Source organism: Microchirus variegatus (genome assembly GCF_963457635.1).
Source record: "Microchirus variegatus genome assembly, chromosome: 13".
In the NCBI taxonomy this organism is placed as follows: Eukaryota; Metazoa; Chordata; class Actinopteri; order Pleuronectiformes; family Soleidae; genus Microchirus; species Microchirus variegatus.
In genome coordinates this window covers 8,252,718-8,277,809 of record NC_139814.1, presented here as the reverse complement: position 1 = coordinate 8,277,809, position 25,092 = coordinate 8,252,718, and the positions used below count along the sequence as shown (strand labels likewise).

Sequence of the window (25,092 nt, the reverse complement as noted above, 5' to 3'; positions counted from 1 at the left end):
CAGAACCTTGTTGTTTTAACACATCTCTCCAGTGATAATCCTGCTTTATTGGCCGAGTTCAAGTGTATATCATTATCATTTTTTTGTTCATAAAATGGTCGCCACCCCTCGTTATAATAAAGGACAAATCCCCACGTTTCTTATAGAGTAATGGCGCATGTCATATTGTGCATTTTAGCAAGTCAAAGGCAATATAAGCACAGTTTTCAAACCCACACCCTCCTGCTCAGCCTCGTTTTTGGAGGATCCACATCACCACCGCCACCGTGCCAACAATCCCTGGCATGTTCGCCTCTTAAATAGGGCAGTGATTGTGCCACGGAGCGAGCGAGGGGAGTCACTCGTGTGTGTTTTTTTTTTTTACTCTAAGTCCACTACCGTGTGTTAGTTAGTAGTGCAGTGTTTCGGCGCCAGGACCTGATCCGCCACTTGTCAAGTTTGGACAGGTAACCGTAAACCACCTGTGGTCCACGCCCTCAGCTGCTGCGCGGCTGTTGCGCACAGGTAACGCGGAGCAGGAAGTGGCTGTCAACTCCCGTCGCAATGCAGCGGTGTGTGTGAGACACGAAAGAGCTGCTGTTTTTGTTGTATTTAATTCCTTTTTCAAACGTTTTTTTTTATTTTGTCTGTAAAGATCAGGACTTTGCACTTCCTTCTCTCGGTGAACATGCGGCTCCGTGAGGCGCGCGCCTTCCTTGGACTTTGGTTATTGACAGTTTTCGGTTCCACAGGTGAGATAAAGCAGGGTAATGTTCCCTCTGTGCAACAAACACATGTCCGTGTGTTGTTTGGTGAAGCTTTGTCCACACGCACACACACACACACACATACTTGATTAGTGCTTGATTTATTTCGTTTTTAATGTGAGAAAAGTTACCAAAAGGCTGTTGAATCCATTTCAGCTGTCAAAACTGTGATAAGTGCGGGATGGTCACCTTGGAAAAAGCGTTTAGGCGAAAGCTAAAGAAGCACAGAAATGTTCAACCAATCAATCAATCAATCAATCAATGACATGTGTTTGACTGGACAGTGGAGATGAAACAGCTGCAGCAGGATTTTCTCCTCCTCAGTCTGAGCTGAATAAAGTCTCGACTTCTCGACCTCCTTTTTCAAACTGTTTTATGAGGCTTTTATGGATCCTTCCTGTAGGCGTGAATTCATCATGGCTTCATCAATGATTGACCGACAATCTGCTGCCACTGAGCTGTGAATTTCATTTATTTATTTTTGTTCAAGTCATCAGGACCTCGGAGAACTTATTTTCCTGATATTGTTTATGGACAGTGATCTTTATTTGCCACCAAATATGACCTCTGAACCCTTTGACATCCCCAAAACACTAGTAGTTGTGTTTATAGTCCCAGGGAGGAGATGTTTCTTGCAGAGTGTGATGTTTTCTGTGAACTACAATGACATTCTAGATGAATGCAGGTGTTTCGGCTCAGACTTTGAAGTTTCTTTGATTGTTAATGTGTTATCCTGTGACTCACTGTGTTTGTAAAGAACTCACAGGGAGAATAGCAGCTTTTGTTTCGTGGCTCAGTCGGAAACAAAACACTGCGACTGCTCTGAAATAATCTCATGTTCTGTGTCACAGCCCATGAAATGGTGAACAATAGAGGAAGTTCCTCACGTATAGACTCTTTTGTGTGCATGTTTGTTGTTCTGCATTGTTTGCAATGCAGGTATGTTTATCTTCTTGTATGAAGGTTTACTGTATGTCCTCCAGTGGAATTGTCCTTTAGCTGTTTATGATTAAGCGTCATTAACATGCTTGTTTTTATAATCAATTATATTCTCAATTAGTCGCATGGACCAATGTAGATCTCAAACCCCAAAATGATGATGTTCTGAAATGTTGTGATTTGCCCACAAACCGAATACTTTAGTTATACGGAGCAAAGAAACCAGAGATTGTTCACATTAAGGAGCTGAAACATCTCTGCAGCCCTAATATTGTTTATCCACAATAATGTTCCACTTCAACCAGATTTGTGAGGCTACTATAAATAACCATGATGCTTTATAATATACAAAACGTCACCATAGCAACTATTACAAAATAAATAAATAACATAAAATATACACAAATAATCTTGATACAGAAACAGTTTGTTTTATTTTGTATTATTGACCAAAAAACACTCCGAGTTAAACATGTTATAGGTAAAATATCAATCGGTGGTCACAATGGTAACAAAGTGTATTTTTAAAAGTTGTATTTTACTTATTATTCTGGAATGTTTGAGTTAGTTCAGTTTATTGTCAGACTCAAGGCCCAAATAATGATGCTTCCATATGTATGACTGGGCATGGATGGTCTTTGACAATTGTTCCTTTTCAGCTGACCTATTATAAACTAACTTACATCTGTCACAGTATGACTCTAGTGTGAAAGTATTGATTCACAGCTGGAACCAAAGATAGCAGGAACAAATATGAAACCAGTGCTCCTGTGTAGTTTAGGTTTCAGTCCGCTGACGCATGTATACGGTTACATATAAAGGAAGTCGTTTAATTATCTGAGACTGTAAAAGAATGAGGCTGCATGTGAACACGGTGTTTAATTGGAAGTTCACCATCACGACAGTGGAATTTGATATCATGAGTTTTTCAAATTCTTTCTTCTTTAGTTTCTCTACCGACTCTGACTCATTACGGTGAGCGTCAGATTAATTTGTGGGGTCAGGCGTTTCTTTGAACCCTTGTGTTTGCACAGGCAAACCTTTTATGACATAGATATCACTGCCGAGGCTAAACTGACACCTTTCTGTCTGTAGTGTTTTGCTTACTATGTTTAAATGGATAGTATGTGGATAGGAAGTACTCCTTTCCTCAAAATAACACAACATTTTCATTGCGTTTACACTCAGGGCTGTACAAAAAAAAACAGCTATGAAATAATAATAATAATATGTTTACATGTCTACATTAAATGACTAAGATCAGAATAGTCCACTTCATAGTCTGATGATTCATCGTTTGTCTACAAAACGTCTGCGACTGCACAATGAACTGCGCTCATCATTCGTTTCCCACATGCCAAAGTGTCATTTAAAATGTTATCTACCATCTGCCCAAAAACCCAGATAAATAATTCATAACAAGGCAACAAATTCAATTCTACATTTTGTATTTAAAAATGTAGTGTGTCGTTTGACAAATGAGTTCACACGATGCTGATTCACTCATGTCACCCAGTGACATTCCTGCGCTAAAGCGAGATGACTGCTAACAGTTTGGAGTAAGACTAAAAAGAAATTAAACGTTTCTAAATTCTACAGCTCAGAAAACCCAGTCGTTCTGCAGTTTGACAGAATAAACACTTCTTGTCCCCACCCGTCCGTGCACTGCTGCTGTATACACACAAACGCTCCCTCAGCCAGGTATGAAAGTTTTGCTTGACCGAGCAAATTTTCAGTTGGACACAGCATAAACATAATGACTACTAATGACTTTTATCATTTTAAAACGTAAAATGTGTCATTAGAATTTGAATCACACATTTGTAATAAAGTATTGAGCATGTGTAACCAAAAAATTATGGATTTCTAAATACAATAACGTGATCCTCAAACGTCCATGACCATCTGTCCAAAAACTCTTATGGGTAATCAATCAATCAATCTTTATTCCAGACACAGTGGCGGTCCATAGAGAATACAATAAAAAAAAGACATACAGACCTATAGATAAAAAAAAGTCATAGACATTCCATAAAAAGTTCAGATATTCACATAAATGCCAGTGGTTCCACAGTTTAGAAGTAAATCTGACTGCACTCAGCGCAGGATTCACTAAAGCTTCAATTATGCTATTGCTAGACACAGTTAACCTACACATACATCTGTACATAAGATTCCTGAGTACAGCAGGACATGAAGGGAACATCAACATGCACAAAGAGATGGCCAGCACTACTCCATCTGGGCACTTTGAGTAGCAGCCTCAATCCATCATTATATGCCACATGGAGTTTCCCAATGCTACTACTCTTGTATCTCCTCCACAGATGGGCAGTGTACATCGGTGTACAAAAGGCTTTAAACAATGCTACTTTCACATAGATGATGAACACGTGCCAAATTTCCTTATAAGCATATTTGGTTGTGCATACACCGTACAATACTGTCTTTATATGTTACGGTCATCAGACAGGTCATCTGTTATATATAATGCCTTAAATATTTAGCCTCAGTATAAATTGTAAACTGACAACAAATGTAATACTCCAGCTAATTTCAGTTTGTGTTCTCCCCATGTTCATCATCATTTTACTTGTTTGTCATTTGGTATAATTTCAATCAAGGACAGAAGGTAAAGTGTGTCAACCACATATCTCTGCACACAATTTCATTACAATCAATACAATAGTCGAGATATTTCATTTTGAACCAAACCAAATAATTTCTACACATTTTTATATATATATATGTATATATGTATATATATATGTATATATATATGTATATATATATGTGTATATATATATATATATGTGTAAACATCAGAGAAGAAAAAACAAAAATGAAAAACAATTATTGTCTCAGAAAACATACAAACCTAATAATCAAATAAATTGTAATATTCAATATCTTTCTTTGATGAAGAGCCAGAGTTTGCAGCTAATTTAGTTATTGATTGTGCAAAATTGTTCCATGTTTACGATCTTATTTTAATATTTATTTGTATGAAATACAAATTTGGACTTGGTGCACATCCTCTGGGAACCATGAATGCCTGTCTATATATAACATTTCATGACAATCCAGTTTGAACCAAAGTAACTGTGAGTCTAAAATGATCTTTTATGATTTTAAAAATGATTAATACATTGTCAGAATAGTTAATGGCTAAATCGAATCGTGTTCGAAAAGTATTGAGCTTTTGTACGATTGGGCAACATCCACTGAAGTCTGATTTCTAAACAGGAAAATGTGTTTATGCTTGTACAACACTGACACAACAATGATGCTTCGCTCTCACTAACAATAATTATCTCTAAAAGTTATCTCTAAAAGTTTCCATCCGTTTCCTCAGTATGTCTGCAGACGGTGGTGCAGTCGGACAAAGGCGTGATGGTCACGGTGTCGGTGTCGGCCGAGCTGCCTTTGGATCAGTGCTCTGTGTGCACGGTCAGCGGGGTGAACGACACGGAGACTTCCTGCCACTCCTCTATCACTTTACCTGAAGAGGAAGTCAAGCTGCTGTTCAATTGTTCCCAGCCTGCGGAAAACTCTTACACTGTGACAATCACTCGCACCATCGGTGAGTTTACACAAGTTCTGGTGTTGATGTTTGACAAAGTACCAGCTACTCGGGTCATTTTGAGAGCCTCAAACAGGCCTTTAGGGAAGTACGAGTATGAAGACCCCAACCTTCATAGGTTGAGAGCCTTACATAGGACGTTTCACACCTGGCATTAAAAGAGTCAATACTGTGTAGGGCTGAACAATTCAATTAAATTTTTTATCAAAATCGCAATATTGCTTGCTGCAATTTTCGATATCACAGGAGGCGCAATATTTCTTACAGCCAGAATGTGTGAAAAATTCCCATTTTAGATTAAACATTGGCCTGGCCTTTACATAATCATATTCTATAGACTGAAAAAAAACATCTTTGTTTCTCACAAATCTGCACAAATATCACAAGGTAATCATTTTAAATGTTATTCATATCAAAATGAGAATATGTAAAAAGCACCCTTTCCTCTCGTGTTGTGAATCATTTCGTCATAGCAATTTCATTCAAAATTGAGTCATCTGACTCAGTTAGTGATGCTGAATCAAACGGACACATACGCATGTTTTTTCTTTGTTTTACAAAATTTGCAGCTAGTGTCAAAAACGATTTTTAACATTTTATTTGATGATTATTACATTTTCAGGAATATTATTTTATTCACAACAAAGCACAAAGCCATTTATACATTGAATTAAGTTGTATGACTACTTGTTTTGTGTGTTGAATATTTAATTTATTAAATGTTTTTATTGAAAATGTATACACAGACTGCAGATTGATGAAACGGACCAGAAAATGTTTAATGATTTTTGTCTATCATTTTAGCAGATGGTGGAAAAAAAACACAACATAATTGATATAATCTGTATCTAACATTGTTGTTGGCTGTAGAAAATTGTTCAACCTGTTCTCAGCTTTCTTTTCAACTTTTTGTTGCATCGCTGCATTGAGATAATAATAGAGGGAGTTGTCCTTCTACTGGAAGGTTGCGGGTTCTGCTAGTCCACTTGCCGATGTGTATGGGCACTTAACACTTAACCCCATGTTGGTCCTGACAACTGTGGCAGCAGAGTGTGATTGGATGTGAAAGATGTGATGTATGAATGGGCGAATGGTAAAACTGTAGTGCAGCTTTGATTTATAATCAAGACTAAAAAAGCTCTATATAAATATAGTTTCCTTGTTAAATGTCTTGTAGTTCACCTCAAAACATACTTGAATTCTTAAATTTTGGTCTTTATTTGTAACCCAGAATGTACCAAAGACTCCTGCAGCCCTTCAACAATAGGAGCTCAACCCATCCTCTCTGAGCTCTCCAGAACCTTCACCTGGGAGCTGAAGGCACCCGAGAAGACGATGGTGAGTCTGGATGTCCTCGGGAAGGGACTGGTGAAGACGTCGCAGCCGTGCACCGACGGATTCCAGTATTTGGTGGCCACATCCAAAACGAGCAGCAAGGGTCGCACTCAGTACTGCAGAGATGGTTCTCTGACACGTTTAGACCTGCCCGATCAAGCTGCCGTGTCTCTGCAAGTTAAACCAAATGCTCAGGTGGAATCTATGCTGTTTCAGGCTTCTGCTGGACCATTAAGTAAGTACTGAATACAGAATACATTATTCTTTTTTCTTTAAAGATAATCCTACTGCGAAAAATGGAAGTTTATGCATTTAAAACATGCATAAACTTCAGTCTCGCTTTGAAATGTTTCTATTTTTGAGGATGTGATAACATAACTACAACATGGAACTAAAGTAGGCCACCTGTGCTCCCCGGTGAGAATTTATCAAGCACCACTAGCTAGTGTGCTGTGTGCGCACCGCGGTGTGTTACAGCTTAGCATAGCAGCGGAGAAAACTTAATGAAAGCCCACAGCTAAGCCGAATTGCAAGTTCAATGATTTGTGGCTCCAATTTTCCTTCATGTCTTTTGTAATTTTTTGCCAGTACGGACTTGAAATGGGTCTTCAATTGTATTCATTATGGTCTTAAAAAAGTCTTAAAAAGTCTTAAAATTGACTTGTTGAAACCTGCAGAGACCCTGTGCCCAGTGTCTTTAACAGAAAATTATTTAAAAAAGGTGCAGGCATGGGCAAAAATACAACTTAATTTTATAAAATAAAATGCCAAATACCCAACTAATAAATGTATCAAAATAAATGTCAAAATACAGCAGCCACACCATGTGTCAAAATAAACTACTGTATTTTCAAAATACTAAAAATATTCATATTCAAGGAAGTATTTTTATTTACTTTCTTGGTGTTCAGTAACAGACGAAGCACACAATGAATCAGTAAACATTCAAAGGAATGCTCTTACACTAATGTGTTTCATCACAGTACATTTAGTCTACATTTGAAACTGTCATTGGTGTGTGCACCACCTCCTATTAAAAACAAAACCAAAAAAAATCAGGTAGTCATATTTTAATGTACCGTCCCATAACCATCCAATACAATAATTACTTGGGTAATTTTCACACCTAGATTCGGTACAATTGGGGGTTGCAACATTCAGCTGGTCTGAGTTTGCTTTCACACTTTAGTGAAACGAACCAAACCTTTCTGTTTCACTTGGAGCCAACCCGAGGTGGACCGGAGTTCACTTCTTTGGTGCACATCAGAGTTGGGTTGTGCATTCACACACCTACCTAAACAAACCTTTCCAAGCAAACACATTTTGGTACGATTAAGAAGAGAAGGTGATGTGAATGCACCCATAAAAGTTAATAATCATGACAGGATGAAGTGACCCTGTCAAGTATTTCACACCATAGCACTTGCTGAAGAATTGGGAACATAGACAAGTTCAAAGTCTAGGAGAGATCAATAATTAAAACTCCAATTACTAAATGAAGAACAAATTAATAAACACATTTAAATAGGGTAAATCAAGAGTGGCTCTGAAAGTTGTGACTTTGTCACTGTGTTGCCATGTGTGACTTTAACAAGTCCAGGCAAATTAAAGAAGACACCAAACCTGTGACGTCCAAGTATTGCATTCTTATGATCAGAAATTGATTTGTTTGTGTTTCACAGTGTTTTAAAAATACTACCCACCCCAGAGTAAGTGTTATACTGTATGTATTTTGACAAGTAAAACTAGTTACCTCATTTGTTACTTGATATAAATGCTGCTTCATGTTAATATTGATTGAACAATTTGAGATTGAGATAACTAAAACCTGACTCATTGCTGAAGAGGACTCTGCTTTTCCCCCCATGTAGAGGGTCGAACGATGGTCGTAAGTTTTGATTCCAGCACAACTGTGACACTTAGACGTGACGGTGAGGGACTGCAGTGTGACGTGTGCACCACTGAAGGTTCCACTCCGAACTGTAGCCCGACAGAAAAGACACTGGCCAAAGCTGACAAACTCTCACTGGAGTTCAGCTGCCCAAAACCTCAGGAAACGTACAGCGTGACGATGAAGAAGAAAATAGGTGAGAGCTGTGTGCACTTAATCACATTATTACTTTCACCTACCTGTATTTTAGACAGAAAAAAACAAAATATTTATTTATATAGCAATTGTTAGAAGTTAAAATGTATGTAAAGTAAATGCATTGACCCACATTTATTAATGTTTTTATGTATTTATATGTAAATGAATTAAGTAATGACACCAACTTCAGTTTCAGTCATTCATTAAGCTGCCAATTTATGAGGCGCCGAGTGTAAAGTTGCGCATGCTAAAATAAACAGCAACTTTTTGCCACATTTAGCAAAAGAAATGTATAAAAAACATGTGAAATTTTAGTTGTAGTAGTTAGTTTTGACCAGATTTACAGCAATATTTGTGAATTTTGTGATATTTACTTCTCTTGTGAAAATATAATTTCCATGTTTAATCTGAATAAAAAATCTAAATATTAAATCTAAATGCAACTTTACAATCGGCGCCTCATACCAATTACTTATAATTATGTCCCAAAATAATGATCGATTTAAAATTGAAACATGATTAATTACTTTTACTCAGAATGCACCAAGAGTTCATGCACTCCTGCAGCTGGAGAAGTGGACCCCAACCTCTTTAAGGAGTTCAAACAATCCCTGACATGGGACATCAAAGTCCCAGAGAGGACTGTGTTAACATTGGACTTTCCTGGTGGTGGACTGAAGGAGATTTCTGGAGCAGAAACCTGCAAAGATGGCTATCAGTACTCAGTGAGTACAACTAGAAGTGATGGAAGCATCAAAGCTAAAAGCTACTGCAAAGGCGGCAAAGTGTCCACTATGGATCTGTTTGGAGCGACAACTGTGACCATTGACGTTCCCAAAGATGAAGAACTGGAGCAGAAGGCCTTCAACGTGAAAGCGGCACAAAGAGGTGAGCTCCTGTTTCAGCAGTTTGCTCACACAAGAAAGAAAGAAAGAGAAATAGTTATTAGCAACCATTAGTCACAATTAGTCACTTGGTACCACTAAACATTTATTTTTGGAAGGTGACTCAAATGCTCAATCCCATTTCTCCCCTTACACCTAACACTTAAGTCCTACTCCTCCATTTTGTAAGTTGACGTGCAGGGTTTGTTCTGGTGTCAGGGCTAACTAGTACTACTAACTACGACTTCAAATTGAGTTTTTTCAGGAGCGCATTTTAAATGGATATCTCCCAGATCCAAAGACGTTTATGTTAGCGTCATAAAGCTAACATTTGTTAGAAAGTTGTGTAGCTAATGTTGGTTAGCAGGTTGTGTAGCTTCACTCATAGTCACAAAGCTAATGTTGGTTAGCAGGTTGTGTAACCGTGACAGCTACAAAGCTAGTGTTTGTTAGCAACAATAACCATCATGAAGCTAATGTTGGTTAGAGGGTTGTGTAGCTACACTAACCATCATAAAGCTAATGTTGGTTAGCAGGGTGTGTAACCATACTAACAGCCACAAAGCTAATGTTTGTTAGCAGGTTGTGTATCTACAATAACCATCATGAAGCTAATGTTGGTTAGAGGGTTGTGTAGCTACACTAACCATCATAAAGCTAATGTTGGTTAGCAGGTTGGGTCGCTTCAGTAACTATCATAAAGCTAATGTTGGTTAGCATGTTGGATAGCTAAACGGGAAGATGTGACCAGCAACCACATAAAGACAGGTGCAGCATATTAAGTCAAGTATTTATTAACTGACCAAGGATCAAGAGCTTTCACAACCTTTACTAGATACAAGTTAGTGCAGTCAAATTATCAGTCAAAATCATTATTTAGATGTGTTGCTAAACGCATCTTAGAATACTTTCTTACACAAAACAGTCCAATTGTCTGATTTGCGTGAAGTTTAACCTGCAGTTAAACCCTGAGCGATACAAACATCAACAATGTTAGCAAACAAGCTAACGAACGTCGCCTCAAATGACTGCTGTCTGCTGCTACGAGCCATAAACAGCGAACACGTATGAAAGCGTGAACTCCGTGGCACTGGTAAAACTACGTGTACTTATCGGTTAGTGCTGGGACCGGTTAAATGAGCACAATCCTCTGTGTATTTTTAAAACAGTGAGCTTTGCTTAGAGCGCTGCCACCAGAGAGGCAAACAACTTATCGGGAGACGTGACGTGAAGGGAAGAGAAGATATCCCCTCTCTTTGCTCAGTTTACGTATGACGCAAGCACATTTGTGCATGCACATAAATCCTCACTAAAAATGCATTGGAGGGTATGTTTTTCGAAAAAAAAAAACATAGATTTTTTAACATGAGAGTCAAAGGGAGAATTTTGGGCGATTCTCCACGTCAATCAAATCGCCCCAATAGAGGCAGGACCACAAAACATGACTTGAATCTGATGATTCTGATTGGACAATGACTGATAATAATGTCTAGAACAGCGGTCCCCAACCTTTTTTGCTCCACGGACCGGTTTAATGTCAGGAAATATTGTCACGGACCGGTCCCCTAACGCTCTCTGGTCGCTATGGTAACGCTTAAACGTGCCTTCAAAATAAGATACGATTCAACGATTTCAATCGTTGAATGAAGCCTATTGAAAACTATTGATCAGCACTCCGCTGAGAGAGAGAGAGTAACGAGTGCGAGTGAGTGAGGTCTGCGGTCTTATTTTTGTGTAGGTGTGTAGGCTGAATACGTTGCACAAGTAAGCGAGTTTTGCGACTCACTCCTTGTCACTGAATTGTGCTGCAGCGGTGACTTCTTTTCTGAGAGAAATCGCTGCAGTGACTCTCGCTGCAAACACTCTGGCCGGCGATCTCCCGCGGGAGTCAAGAGTGAGTCATAGACGGGTGTAACGGAGGGAATCCGGTAATAAAATAACAAAATAAAACATTGTATAAAACGGAAATAATGTTATTTTTATTCAAGTTATTTATTCTTTCTGTGCGGCGCAGTACCAAATGACCGGTGGTTGGGGACCACCAGAACTTTTTTAAGAATAGAACTTGAAAATTATCGACATTTGCTTAACTATATATCCAATAATATTACATGGTAAAAATGTAAGTGTACAGTAGGCTACTCTCACACAGCCTATGTTATGCGTAGTACAAGAGTTAGGCATCCTTCTTGCTCTCAACTCTACTCAAGATGGCGGTGACGTTGATGCATTTTCCAGCAGTCAATGACTTATCTACTTGTATAGCTCTATGCAAATGGAGTGGTTAGCAGAGGAGTTCTCCACTTGTAGTCACCATTATTAATTCTTACGCACTGGACATTTAAATTAATATTTGCTGTGTAATATTTCAACTTATTATTTATATGAACTTGTAAAACCAAACTGTCTCCCCTTTAGGCATAGGCTCTTTGGTGTTATCAATTCCTTATTGTACCGCTGTTCTCCACAGGAGGCAGAATGATGTCCGTGATTCCTGACCCCAACACCATCATCATCATCAGCAGGATCACAGATGAGCCAGACTGCTCTGTGTGTATAAACGTGGCACTCTCTGATCTCCCCTTATGCCACTCAAAAAAACTAACAATCACTGAAACTCGCAACATCTCAGTGGAGTTTACCTGTCCTCAACCACAAGATATTTTCACAGTGGAGATCAACAGAGAAATTGGTATGAAGGATATTTGAGACTTTGTCGCCACTAAACCTGAAGCACAATCTCTAATGTGTGTGTTTTTTCTGTCTTTATAACGTCCAGACTGCACAGAAGCCTCCTGCTCTGGTGACGCTGTTCAGGCCGAGTCGTCTCTGTTCCCAGATTTCAACAGAATCTTCACCTGGGACCCAACGTTTGTCTCCACTCGTGCCTTTCAAGTGGACTTCTCAAAAAAGGGAATGCGACAGATTCCCAATGAGGAAACCTGTCCAGATCAGCAGACGTACTCTCTTGTGAGCTATCTACGTACTGGGCCAGCGACCATTGGTACCTTTTGCAAAGGGGGAACTGTGACCACCATCCTGGGAAGATACAGGGTCCGTGTGTCTCTGGAGGTGCCCAGAGACAAGAAGCCTGACCCAGTTGACTTCAAAATCAATGTTGGCCCTGAGACCAGCAGTAAGTTAGTGTAATTTTCTTTTGCTTTCTTCTCAGGTATTGGATTACAAGCTGAAACTATTTGTCAAGTTTGTGTAGTTGGATAAAAGTCACAGAGAACTATGAGTTGCTGTCTTCTAAACACTTAAAATACCTTCATTGTAGTGGCACGTCTGTGATCATTTCTGTTACACACAAATACCAAGGCAGTATGGCCTCGAGCCTTCATGAGGGAGTCAAACAGATGGTTTTTAACCATTAACACCAACTGTCCTACTTAAAAAGGTGTGGACACAAAATAATCCAGCAGACCAAATTCAGCACAACATTTTTTAATTTGTTTTCACCAACACTTGTATGTAAAATCTGATAAATATGAATTTATAGCAGAATTGTATCTGCTTTCTCTCCAGTGGCAGCCATAGTGAAAGTCAGTCTACCACGAGGTGTGTCAGACACCGACTTCACCACACCGAGCTACCCCAGCGATTTCCCCGATAACCAGCAGATGCTCTGGGACTTCACGGTGCCCGGCATGCACAACTACACGATGCGTTTCCAGGACCACACTGCCCCAGAGTGCCTCAATGGAGAAGTGGAGGTGGAGTACCAGAAAGCGGACAACAAGGTGACCAAACTGACTCTGACGGACGCTCAGCCAACTCATCAGCAGGGCAACTTCAAAATGCTGCTCAAGAACTGTGAAACCAACAGGACGCTACAAGGACTCGCGTTGAACTACCGGGTTTCTGTCATGAGGAGCGGTCATCCAGGTACGGTGGGCAAGCGATTCAGCTCCACACTCTCCTCCTCTCAGAATTATCGACATAAAGTATTTTAAAGTATGATTTTCATTGCATAATTATTAAACACGTCTCAGTGATATCATACAGAGATTGCAAACCAGATTCTTTATGTCAAGTGTGACATACAGGAATCTTAAACAATTATTCAAATTGTTAAACAGTCTAAAACGGACTTTATTCAGCTAAACCTACAAAAACCTCATCTAACAACATAAGTAATTATACATGTAGCAGTTTTATTTTGGACCCACCAGTAAAGGACAGCGCAATGGTCACAGAGACGGAGTTGATTTTTTTCTTTAAAATATAAAATTGTCTGAAATTTAAAAGTTAGAACTCACATTTTTGGACCTTATTCATTTCAATTTGAGTCAAACTTGGTCTCGATTTATTTCAAACACAATGACGCAGCTTCATTGCAACACTATTTCCTCTGTCTGTAGACTTTTGTTAAGTCTTTCAGTATTTGTGAGAAGCTCCGCTTGTGTATTTCTTTTCAGTTCTGTGCTCAGTGGATCTAAGCAAACAGCGAGTGTCCCTGCAGATCGAGAGGGTGGGCTCTGATCTGCATTGTGAGATGAGCATCAACTCCAAGGTTGAAGAGAAGATTAGCGTGGATGCAGGCACAAAGGCCAGTTTGGCTTTCCTGGACTGTCCAAGTGAAGAAGTACGACTGACTGCCAGTGAAGTTATTGGTAAGACATATTTTGTGTACCTTGGAGATTGCTAGCTTAGCATAAAGAGTGTAAATAGTGGCAAGGTTCACAGCTGGCCTTGCATTAAATAAATGGATGTAATGTATTATAAGTTATGACATTTGATGTAGAATATGTTGTCTAGGCTGTTCCTCTACCTTTTGGAATTTCAAGTAAGAAAGTATTATATTAAGTATTAAAATTACTAATTGACCATAATGTGTCATCAGAGATTTAGGAAACAATTAACTGTTGTTGTTAATGGTAAATTGAATATTTATTTGCTGACTGCAAGCTTTGTTTTGGTCGTTGATAGCCATGTTGTCAGCACATGTACTAGGAGAAAAGAGAGAGAGAGAGCTATAGGTCAGAAAATCAGAAAAAGACCAAACCTAAAAAGCCTCACTGCACCTCTTAAAAACGTCTGGACCAGAATCAGAAGAAAAATGAGTGTCTGTACTGGAGATGTTTCAAAACACAGATGATGGAAAGCAGAGTGGAAGTTGAGCTACAGAAATGCTAGTGTGGATCTTTTTCTCTATCATACATTTTGGTGGAAATATAAAGTATACAATGTTTTTTATGGTTCAGTATTGTCGTCTCCTCTCATCATGTGAGGATCATCCATAGCTTTGTGCTTTCACTTTCAATCTCCACCCGTGTAGCTTCATGTTCCACCATTTTTTTCAAATATTTTAACTGGGATTGCAGTTTAAAGTAGCTGTTGTCTATGTTATGGGCATGTTGCTACTTTTATCATAATTTTTCACAGTGTAGCATTGGGTTTTATATTAACGTTTTCTGTTTACGTTTTTCTTTTTTTTTTCATGATGAAATGAGCTCTTAAAATAAACTTACCATACCTTATTTTACATGTCCCTTTTACCCTTTTGTGTCTTCTAATAACAGGCTGCCAGAATGTGACGACGTGCTCTACGACTCTCCTCACTGTACCCAAACTGGTCCCCTGCCTGCCAATGCCCCTCCACAGCTTCACCTGGCACCTCGACATCCCTGCGGACAGCACAGTGGACCTGGTGTCCACCAAAGGGGGTCTCCATCAGTCGCTGCCTGGTCAGGAATGTAATCAGTCAGTGTCACTGCATGTGAAGGAGAGAGATGGGTTCTCCGTTGGAGATTTCTGCTTTAATGGAATCATCCAGAAGGTTCAGGCGCACGCCAACATCTCCGTCACAGCCAGAGCCAAAGACTTCAGCAAGACCAGGGGGGCTTTTCTCAACGTCAGCTTCACTCAGGAGATTCCAGGTAAAACATGAATCTGCTGCGACTAAAGACAGTTTTGCTTTGCACTAGATAGCGTTTTCTTGATCAGACTTACATTAAGTAAGTTCAGCAACAGATGAAGCTTTGTTTTATTATACTACTTTTTCTTAAGTTCTTTGACGGACAAAGCAAAGAACAAAAACAGGTCACTGGGAAACAAAACAAGACGACACAATAGCAAAAATCACAAAATCAGAGAACTATTAGTCAAAATAAATGAGTGCATAAATACAGACAAAAGCCAGCAGAGCACATTCTGGACAAATTAAGATTTCTCAAGACATCAACTTGGGCATTTCATAAGATTTTTGCATTTTTTTTTAACCCATTAAGGCCTCAAGCGCCTGGAAAAAATGCCTCTAAATCCTGAGCTTCAATGCCTACTAAATGACTGATTTCTCAGCCTCTGTAGCAGATAGGAACACAATTCAAAAAGTATTTGAGAGATTACACCTGTGAAATCTAGTTTATTTAGATACAAAAATGTAAAAGTAAAGTGAATAGTTATTTTCAATTAAAAAACAGTAAGAAAATAAAGTAATATTAACTTGATTTAGTCCTGATGGAGTGTGAAGGACAAGAACTACATGTAATGACTGTAACAGTCTGCTTCACATGTGACGGTGATGATGCTTACAGCGCTGTGGCATCTGCAGGTAAATCCACTGTCACCCCTGCTGCGCGGTTGTAATCACTCCGTCGATTACGGTGGTACTTATCGTCGTTATCGCCGACCTCGTCGTCTGCAAACATAATTATGTCTTAACCATAAATCCCGGTCAATTTGTTCAGCGCGTTCGAAGTTATCAGCGATGACGTCATCGAAGACGAGAAACTCCTCAAAATCACTGCCTTCAGAAGTCTCTCTGCTGTCAAAGTCCTCCATGTTTGCTCAAAGAAATTTCAAAACAATGTCGCGAAGAACCCTTATACCCCTGAAAATTGACGTATCCGCTTTACCAGCGTCTATGAGAGAATAAAACGCGCAGCCGCTCTCCCGGCTCTGATAGTAGAAATGTGGCAATGCTTTCCTGGCGTCAATGGGTTAAAGTCAAACTTAGCCACACATTTTAGCAGTTTAATCAGTGATGACAGTATAAACGTTGAGCTGTAGTGTGCTATGATTTTGCCATGTACTTGGCTTTGTAAAAAGAAATATTTACTTTACTTATGGTAAAATATATGGTAATGATGATGATAATAATAATAAGATGTGTTTATATAGCACCTTTTATAATAAATAAAACCCAAATAAATATAGAGTGGAGGAAAAAAAACAACGGTAAATTTAGCAATATATAAGCGAGTTAATATAAAAACACACGAAGAATAAGCAGGTAAAAATATTCCATAAAAACATCGAAAACTATTCTAAAAAAGTGGGTTTTCAAGGGAGATGCAGTAACAGCAACAGAAGTTGGTGTCCACAAAGGGGCACTATTGTACCACAAATGTTGGAGCACCAGTAGAGTTGTTCACACACACAGATTTAGTACTCAGACTCTGATTTTTTTTGCATTCTTTTTCAGAGACCTTTATTTACAAAGTTGCCCCTAAGGCTTCGTCTCCCATCCTGCTGGCCACCCCCAACTGGCCGCAGGGTATGAAGCCCTCGTCCACCGTGTCCTGGATCGTCTCTCTGCCGAGCCAGTACCAGGCACAAATGCAGATCGTCAACATCAGCCAGCCAAAGTGCCGTGATCGGCACACCTCCATCAAAGTGAAGATGCTGGGCTATGAGGAGGAGATCATGAGCCGCAGGGAGGACGAGAACGCGCAGGACAAGTTATCAGTGCCGCACAGTTTCTACCTCAACATGTCCAACTGTATACCAGAGGAGGGACAGTTTGGTGCCATTGCCAAAATCGTCCTGCAGAAGAAAACCAGTAAGCAATTCGGCCTTTTATGTTCACACAGAAGAATGTTTTTGCCTTAAAAACCAACATAAACAAATACATTTTTCCTCCGCAGATCTCTTGGCCATCCTCCTCGGGATTGCTGGAGCTCTTTTGCTTTTGCTGATAATCCTGGCTGTGGTTTGTGTCATCACAAAGTGAGTACACCTGTAGCAAAAGTCTCGTTAACTTGGCTTAGATTTATCAGTTAAAAAGGTCTCCCTGCACATAAAATTGAACAATACAAAGGTCAATTCTTCACTTTTACTAAAGCTAGTTCTTGGGATTATTGTGGATTTAAAGGTTGTTGAAAAGTAATTCTCCTAGAAAGGCTAAGTATCTGTGGCCTATGCAGGAAATGATTACCTCTGCAGAGGAGGTTATATTTTTGGACACTACTGTGAGAAGCATAATTTAGAAATAAAGGATGGATTTGAAATTTTCTGGGGATGAAGGAGGAAATATGTTGATTTTGGTGTTGATCCAGATTCAGTATATCCTGAGATGAAAGGATTCATCTCAGGATGAATCGACAGATTGTATCGACTCTGCCGAGTCGATACAATCCTTGGCAGAGGTTTTGCCCTCTCTGAGTGCTTTGTCTTGTATTAATGATGCAAATTCTTTGAGAATTTTCATCACAGTTAATATGCTTGCTGATATGCAGACAATAGCACTTTTGAAACCAAACCCCCATGCCCTTACTTTCAATGCATCTTTATTTCACATGCTTTTGTTTGTAATTATGTGGTATTTTTCTCTTTATCATCAGACAAACTTCCACAAAGACCTGTGTGCTTGTTCAAATAGAAACTTCGTAAATGTTGCTAAAGTCACTAAAATGTTCTTTTAAGTTTGTTCGATGACCTGTTTCACGTATTTAATATTCAGAGAGTAAAAATTAAAAGTGTATGCACACATTGGGAGTATTATGTTTTTGAAAGGGCTGGTTATGACTCGGTGATAAATGCATCAGCACAGTTGAAGTAAAAAAATACTTAAAAATCCTGAAAACGTTACAATAATTTCCAACATTTAGCAAGAAGATGCCTAAAATCTCGAGATTTAACAGAGGAGTCTGGTGTATTTAGTTACAGCACTGGCAAAAGCGGCAATCAGGAGCAGCAAGCCACATCACAAACCCTGCTGCCATATTTCAGTTCTGTGACTGTGTCATCCAGGAAGTACTGAACTAATCTTTTTATTTGCTGATTCTCATGATTCAGTTGCACTAAAAATAGCTTTAAGCTATTTTTTAAGCTTTAAGAGACTAGTTACTAGTTTGTGTGTCAAGTGTAATATGAAGTCACAGCAGTTTCATGCAGCTGCACTATGTTGACTTCGCCCACGTTGAGGAGGCACTAGAGTAATAGAAAACCATATCAAACCGTGTAGTTGAGCCGTAACATGCCGAGCCGGGGCTGTGGAAAAGCTCCATTAGTAGTTCAGTCGGCCCAAAAAAATAGTGATGTTCCTTGTGCCTTCCCTAACTGTGACAGGATGAAGTGTTCTCAGTCAGATTAAAATAGAAATGTGAATGCGTTCTTTGATCATTTGATTAATTTTAATAATCTAATTTGTGTAGCCTTCCTACTCATAATTAAAAGAACATTCTGTCAGTTTTTCTGAGCTACATGCATGGATTTGTACATGTTGAAGCTTGACAAAGATGACCCCTGTTGTCACAGCTTTATCTTTTGCTGACAAGCTCTTGTTGTCTGTGCTCTGCCTTCATCCAACAGGAAAAAGAAAAAAGAAAGAAAGAACAAGGAGGCGTCCATCTACATGGGCAAAGGGAATATCTTCCGTCCAGGTGACCGGCACTTCACCAAAACCCGATCTGACAATGAGTCCCACGTCTACGCCTCCATAGACGAGACGATGATATACGGACATCTGCTGGGTGACACCAGCTACGCCGACAGCTTGCAGGACCACTACAACGGAACGCAGACGGACTCTCATCAAACATTCACAGGACCAAGTGACGGACAGTTGCCCGTGATCAAAGAACCGGATACGGAGCCCGAGCTGGAACATTTCAGCACCTTCCTGGACCCCTCGGAGAGCTTCCTCCCATCCCGTCCGCGCACTCCCATCGACCGGCAGGACAGCCTCGGCTTCCAGGATCGCAGGATGGTGGACAATGAACTGTACACGTTCAAGAGCACAGGGGACATAAACCCCATCCGGCTCTCCGGTGTTGACATGGAGCCACAGCCGCCGATTTCAGAGGAGTCCTTGTAGAGTTTAAGGACTGTGGCTGCACGATGGACGGCTGTTACTCTCCTCTGGTTAGAAACACAGAGTTCCTCTGTTATGTGCTGATGTGAACGCCTGTGCCTTGATCACACTCGGTGACTCAGAGTTTTATTATTGTGGCGTTTTGTCATCTTTGTCCGAACTCAGTCGTTTGAAAGCGTCACGAGCAGACGCTTTAAGGGACGAGTGCGACATTTTGAGATGTTTTTTTTTTGCTTTTTTGCAGAGATTTTGATGAAAGGATCGACTCCACACTCTTGTCTGAATAAATATAAAGTGACATTCATCAGCTCGTCAGTTTAACTTAACTTCGCTTAATGGCTGCAAACTGGGGATGAACTACCAGAACAATCTGCTTGCTCATCCAAAGCTTCAAAATGAACATTTCTGCTTCTTTTTTTGTTTTGTGCAGTAACTTCCTGTTCATCACAAGAATCTACACTCGATCTGATCAAATTCTCATCAGAAAAGCAAAAAAAAGGCTACAAAATGTTTAATGTTAAATTTGTTTAGTTTTATTATGTCTCTGTGACGTGAATTCAGTGGCAGGGAAATGCTTTTTTTGTTGTGAAAAAATGTGCAAATACCTCTGGTCTTTGTTTTTAAGTGTTTTATTGTCTTTTTTAAGATGTGTTTTTTTTTTGTCCCCCTTGACTTGTAAATACATCGTTTGTTGTTTTTTTTGCAATAAATTCTAGGCTTGGTAATGGCAGCTGTCAAACACTACGGCAGTGACATTTAATTTCCCTCTACTGAAACACTGACCTTTTGGACTCTGGACGGTGAAAACAATTTCAACCACAGGAACTCCAGCCATGAAAAACGGAGAGAGAGGGAGGGAGGGTGTGGAAGAGTTCTCCTCCTCTTCCGATGTTTACCAAGGAAAAGTGTCTTTCACTGGAAACAATAAATGCCAGGTTTACATAGTTGCATCACATTTCTTGCAGCTGTCAAGTTGAGCCTATTTGACTTTGAGGGAGCCACATTTATTCAGTGAAAGCACAGGACTTTTTCTTGTGTTGTTATTAAGGTTTTTCAGTCTTTAAGAGTCTACGAGAACAGTTTGCACAGCTGAAATGGAGTAAATTAATACTGCTGCGTCCATGTTTAGCTGGGAATTAAAGAGTTCACCTTCTTGAACACCTAAAATATCAAATACAGCAACAGCAGCACCTCCTGCAAGCAACAGAAATCAATGCTGTTTTTCATTTACCGGGGACCCGGGGAACATAGGTACGACCCCACACAGACAACGTAGCAACATGATGATGCTAAAAATGAAACTGTTCCATGTGTACTGTGAAACTAATACAAACCAAATGCTAAAAGTAGCAGTGTTTGTGTTGTGGCAGCCATTTTGGAATCCTAAACTTGTAGTATGCGAGTTAAAAATCCCGGTTACAAATTGAATGCAGCATTATTACCTTTAGCCTGTGCTAGGCTAGCTGAATGGCTGTTTCTTCTTCATTAGTATGAGTGTGGTTTCAGATTTTTTCATCGAACAATCCAAAAACGAAGCAAAACGACAAGGATGTTTTTTTTTTGTATTTTATTGATGTCCTCTTTGAGTTACATCGGGTTAGACCTTTATAGGAGACTACAAAAACAAGCAAACTGAAATAATCTCGTTAAAGAATTCTCATAGAATTTTGCTTAATTGCAAAAATATTATCGCTTTGAATATAAATAGAGTAAAATACTCTACAGTAGTTATTTGTTTGTAAGGGATGCCTGAGCTTCAGCCAGTGGTTCTCAACCAGTGTAATGGAGCTGTCGAGGTGTGGAGATCTTGAATAAAGTTGCACCCACTTCTGTACATTTAGTGAAAGGTGCCAGCACCGACTCTTTTACTGTAGAGACAGTGTTGTCATGAATTTTGAATATCTATTAGCTCATATTATTGGAGAAAATAGAAGAACAGCTAATCTTCTTTAAAATGATCGCAGACAGTTTCTGAATCCTGGTCCTGGGGACTCACTGTCCTGCATGATTTAGAGGTTTACTTGAATCAGGTGTGTTTGAACAATGGAAACCTCTAATACATGAAGGGCAGTGGCTCCCCAGGACCCTGAGTATATGTTCTCTACTGGGCTTTGTTCTCCTTTGGGTTTTTTTTGCAACCACAAGGAATCCTGCAAATTACATATCACCACATCATTTCTGTAAATGTAATACCTTCATTGCAACTGACTCGGACTTTTTGACCTGAATTGGGTCCAGATGCAGAACCAGTTGAGATACCACGGGCTGAAAAGCTCCTTTTAAAAGTAGCAGGCACTGCAGCAAGCATACAGACAAAGCAGCTATGACCATGCACAGTCTACGATGAGATAAATGGGATCAAACAATGTTGAACTGGCAGACGGAGGACTTCTCCTCGCGACAGTTCTCGTCAAACCACTTCCCACCCGCAGCCCCAGACAGGACGGCACAGTTTTGGGACTGGCCGCCGTCCGGCTGGGGGGACCGGTTATTGGTGGTGTCCCAGTTTTTGTATGCGATGCTGGTGCTGCTCAGGTCCACCCAGTTTCCCTCAGTCGTCATGTCGTTGACACCCAGCCAGACCTGCTCGTCTGGGCCGATGCTCTGGCGGATGTAGTCTCTGAGCTGGTTGTTCTCGTCGCTGGACGAGGGCGTGCCGAGGACGCCGCCCAGGGCGTTGCAGTCTTCACTGGCAGTGTGATAGCGCTTCTTCAAAGGGTCGACTAAATAACACTTGCTGTGGATCTTTACGCCTTTCAAACAAACTGAAGAGGGAGAGAAAAAGACACATTACTTTAAACTAACTTTAATTTTTTGGTTTGGAGATAATACAAATGTCCTGTTATCCCCCTTTGATATATGAACAAAAGTCACAATATAAGCATGGAAAAACTAAATGGTGGTTTTTTGTCTGGATTTCTGGATCTGGGAATCATTTCCAGTCCTGTACGACACATGGATCCCGTCTGTGTTTACCTTTAAGCAAAGCTCATGCCATTGGCTGCAATTTGGAAATCTATTTTTGATGCCATGAACAATGTCGCTCTTGTCAGTATTGTATGAGTATTAGAGATCAAACCATTCTTTAAATGGCTGGAAGACAATTTATGATTTAAGTATAAGGGTCACTTCAAACATTTGAGGTACATTTAGGGTGTGTCCACATCCGTTCTTGTTGGGGATAGGATGAGTTCAGATAAACAAATAGCACACGCTGCAGTGTTAGCAATATATATAGATTTTTGGGGGTGATATTTGCCACTTTATTTTGCAAATGGTATGATCTACCTCCTAGTGAATTCAACTATATAATAATTAACCTGACTCAAAGTAGGCAAGAATAGGCTTCTATAGTACATAGATCATATACTTTCACTCATTTATTCAGTCCTTTCTGACTCTCTCTCAGGGTTTATCTGCACACAAAAGGCTATGAAACCAAACAGCACAGCCACAGGAGCAGAGATGGACCACCTCTTCTTGAGGGCGTGGCTCCTAATTGGATAAAAATCAACATGAGAACTTTCTCGTATCGGTTATGTTCACATTACCAGGCTGAAGTGACTTTTTTCCACAGATGTTACTCAAATCAGATTTTTCTCAGGGCTGCGAGGACACAGAAATCCATTCTGCAAAATCTGTCAGTCCTAAATATCCCAGATACAGAGGCGCAGCTTGTGAACAGGCAAGGCAGGCAACTGCTTGGGGCCCCGAGCGAGCCGATAGGGGGCCCCCCGACACTCGGAGCCTGAGGGCTGTATTTACTGAAATGTGCAGTGCCTCCTCTTGCAATGACATCTAAGTAGGAAACCTCCCTAAAGGGGCCCCACCTTACTTTAACTTCCGTGAAGTTATCGTTCTGCAAGTTGGAAAATTATTTACAGTGTAATGCATATCTTTTTTTTCAGTTATTTACAGTATTTTATTGTTCTATATATTTATATTGTTTTAAATGTATGTAAATGTATTTTTTTTACTAAGTTTATATAGTTTTTTAAAAGCTATTTACATTATTTTATTGTTCTTTACCTTTATATTTTCACATACTTTTTAATTACAAGGTTTTTCCATGTTATTTCATTCATTTTGGAAAAAAAAAGTCATACATTTTTCATTGGTGTCAGATTATTTGTAACATAATGGTGATGAACACTGGAAGGGCCCCCTGGGAATTTTTGCCTAGGGCCCCTACAGACTCTAGAATCGCCTCTGCCCAGATACACTGTATATCCGACAGTTAAGGGTCATATGAGAATCTCTGTGGCTTTTTTTGTCCATATGTAAGCCAAACAAGATGCAAGTCACTTACAGTTATGAATGTGAACCATCAAATCTCATTGGTAGTGAAATAGAATTGAATCACAGCTGATGTAATGCTGTATGTGACTCAGCTTTACCTGTCTGCAGGGCCTGCTGTTCCTTCAGAAGGTTGAGCTCATCAAAGATGTCGCTGATCTGTTTCTGCAGCTCCTCGATAGCAGTGTCCCGGGTGGTGTCTGAGTCCAAAGAAGAACATTGACATCATGTGTTTTCAAGCAGTTTTAGGATTGCATGATTGTGAGGGAACACACATTGGAAATGAAGAAAATTGAGATTATTTAATTTGATATCAGCGTCTCAAATAATCCTGCCATTGCTCATACAGGCTCATACAAGTGACAGATGTTTTCCAGCTGTACCTTTTTTCAGTGGCTTCTTCTTCGGTGGATTCTGCTGACACGACACGCTCACGAGCAGCAGTGCTCCCAGCAGCACGCACACTCCTTTGAACTCCATGGTCAGACCTGGTGAATGAGGCTGAAGCGACGTTAGACGCCTGCAATTTATCTGTTTGCGTCTCACACCCTCCCTCTCATACGCCACACCAGGGGAAAGTACTGAAGTCCAAAACTGTCATTTGCAGCAATAACAATCTGACCTCAGGAGCCTGAGAGGAAGGATGGTGTGTGCGTGCGAGTGCATGTGTGTGTGTGTGTGTGTGTCATCTGGCTCCTGACACTTGACTTGGAGAAGCTGTGTTAACCAGAGCCGGGTGTGGAGAGCAGGTGGAGACTGGCAGACAGGAGCGAGACAGTGTGGAAACAGTTATGACATAACTTGGAGCAGAAATAAAGAAAAAGAAAAAAAGAATAAACAAACACTGACTCATCTGTTGCATAAAAGCCCAAATAATTTGGTTACAGTGTATTTCTTGCCTTTAAAAGACTGCACTGTTGAGAGAAAAATGTATGAATAAGACGAAAAAAGCTGGCCAAAAATGCTCTTACTTAAAAAATATGAATATTTCTGTGTGTTTTTTTTGAACATTCATGAACCATCATCGTCTGTGTAGTCTTTTATCATAAATCATCAAATGTTTTGTTTCAGACTACAATGAGGAGTTTGTTTTGGATCGTGTGCTCTCAGTCTGCTCACACAAACACACTCACAAACGGTCCCGGTGGAAACCATCCAGTCACATCTGGTCTCTCTGCAAG

At 39.9% G+C, this 25,092-nt stretch overlaps 2 protein-coding genes across 2 annotated transcripts; one reads left to right on the top strand and one right to left on the bottom strand.

The window, feature by feature from the left end:
- Positions 1 to 667: 667 nt before the first annotated feature.
- Positions 668 to 19,618, top strand: cdcp1b (CUB domain containing protein 1b; the record flags this gene model as incomplete). Its single annotated transcript, XM_083900182.1, has 13 exons — positions 668 to 731; positions 5,041 to 5,268; positions 6,500 to 6,838; positions 8,571 to 8,690; positions 9,230 to 9,580; positions 12,047 to 12,268; positions 12,356 to 12,712; positions 13,105 to 13,464; positions 13,998 to 14,192; positions 15,102 to 15,458; positions 17,006 to 17,362; positions 17,448 to 17,529; positions 19,114 to 19,618. 13 exons carry the CDS (start codon positions 668 to 670, stop codon positions 19,616 to 19,618), a joined length of 3,537 nt encoding a protein of 1,178 aa, XP_083756308.1.
- Positions 19,619 to 21,185: 1,567 nt separating this feature from the next.
- Positions 21,186 to 24,449, bottom strand: LOC310935430 (tetranectin-like). Its single transcript, XM_083899327.1, has 3 exons — positions 24,295 to 24,449; positions 24,013 to 24,111; positions 21,186 to 22,380 (listed from the first exon to the last, which is right to left on the bottom strand). Exons 1-3 carry the CDS (start codon positions 24,389 to 24,391, stop codon positions 21,974 to 21,976), a joined length of 603 nt encoding a protein of 200 aa, XP_083755453.1. The 5' UTR covers positions 24,392 to 24,449; the 3' UTR covers positions 21,186 to 21,973.
- Between the last annotated feature and the right edge of the window lie 643 nt (positions 24,450 to 25,092).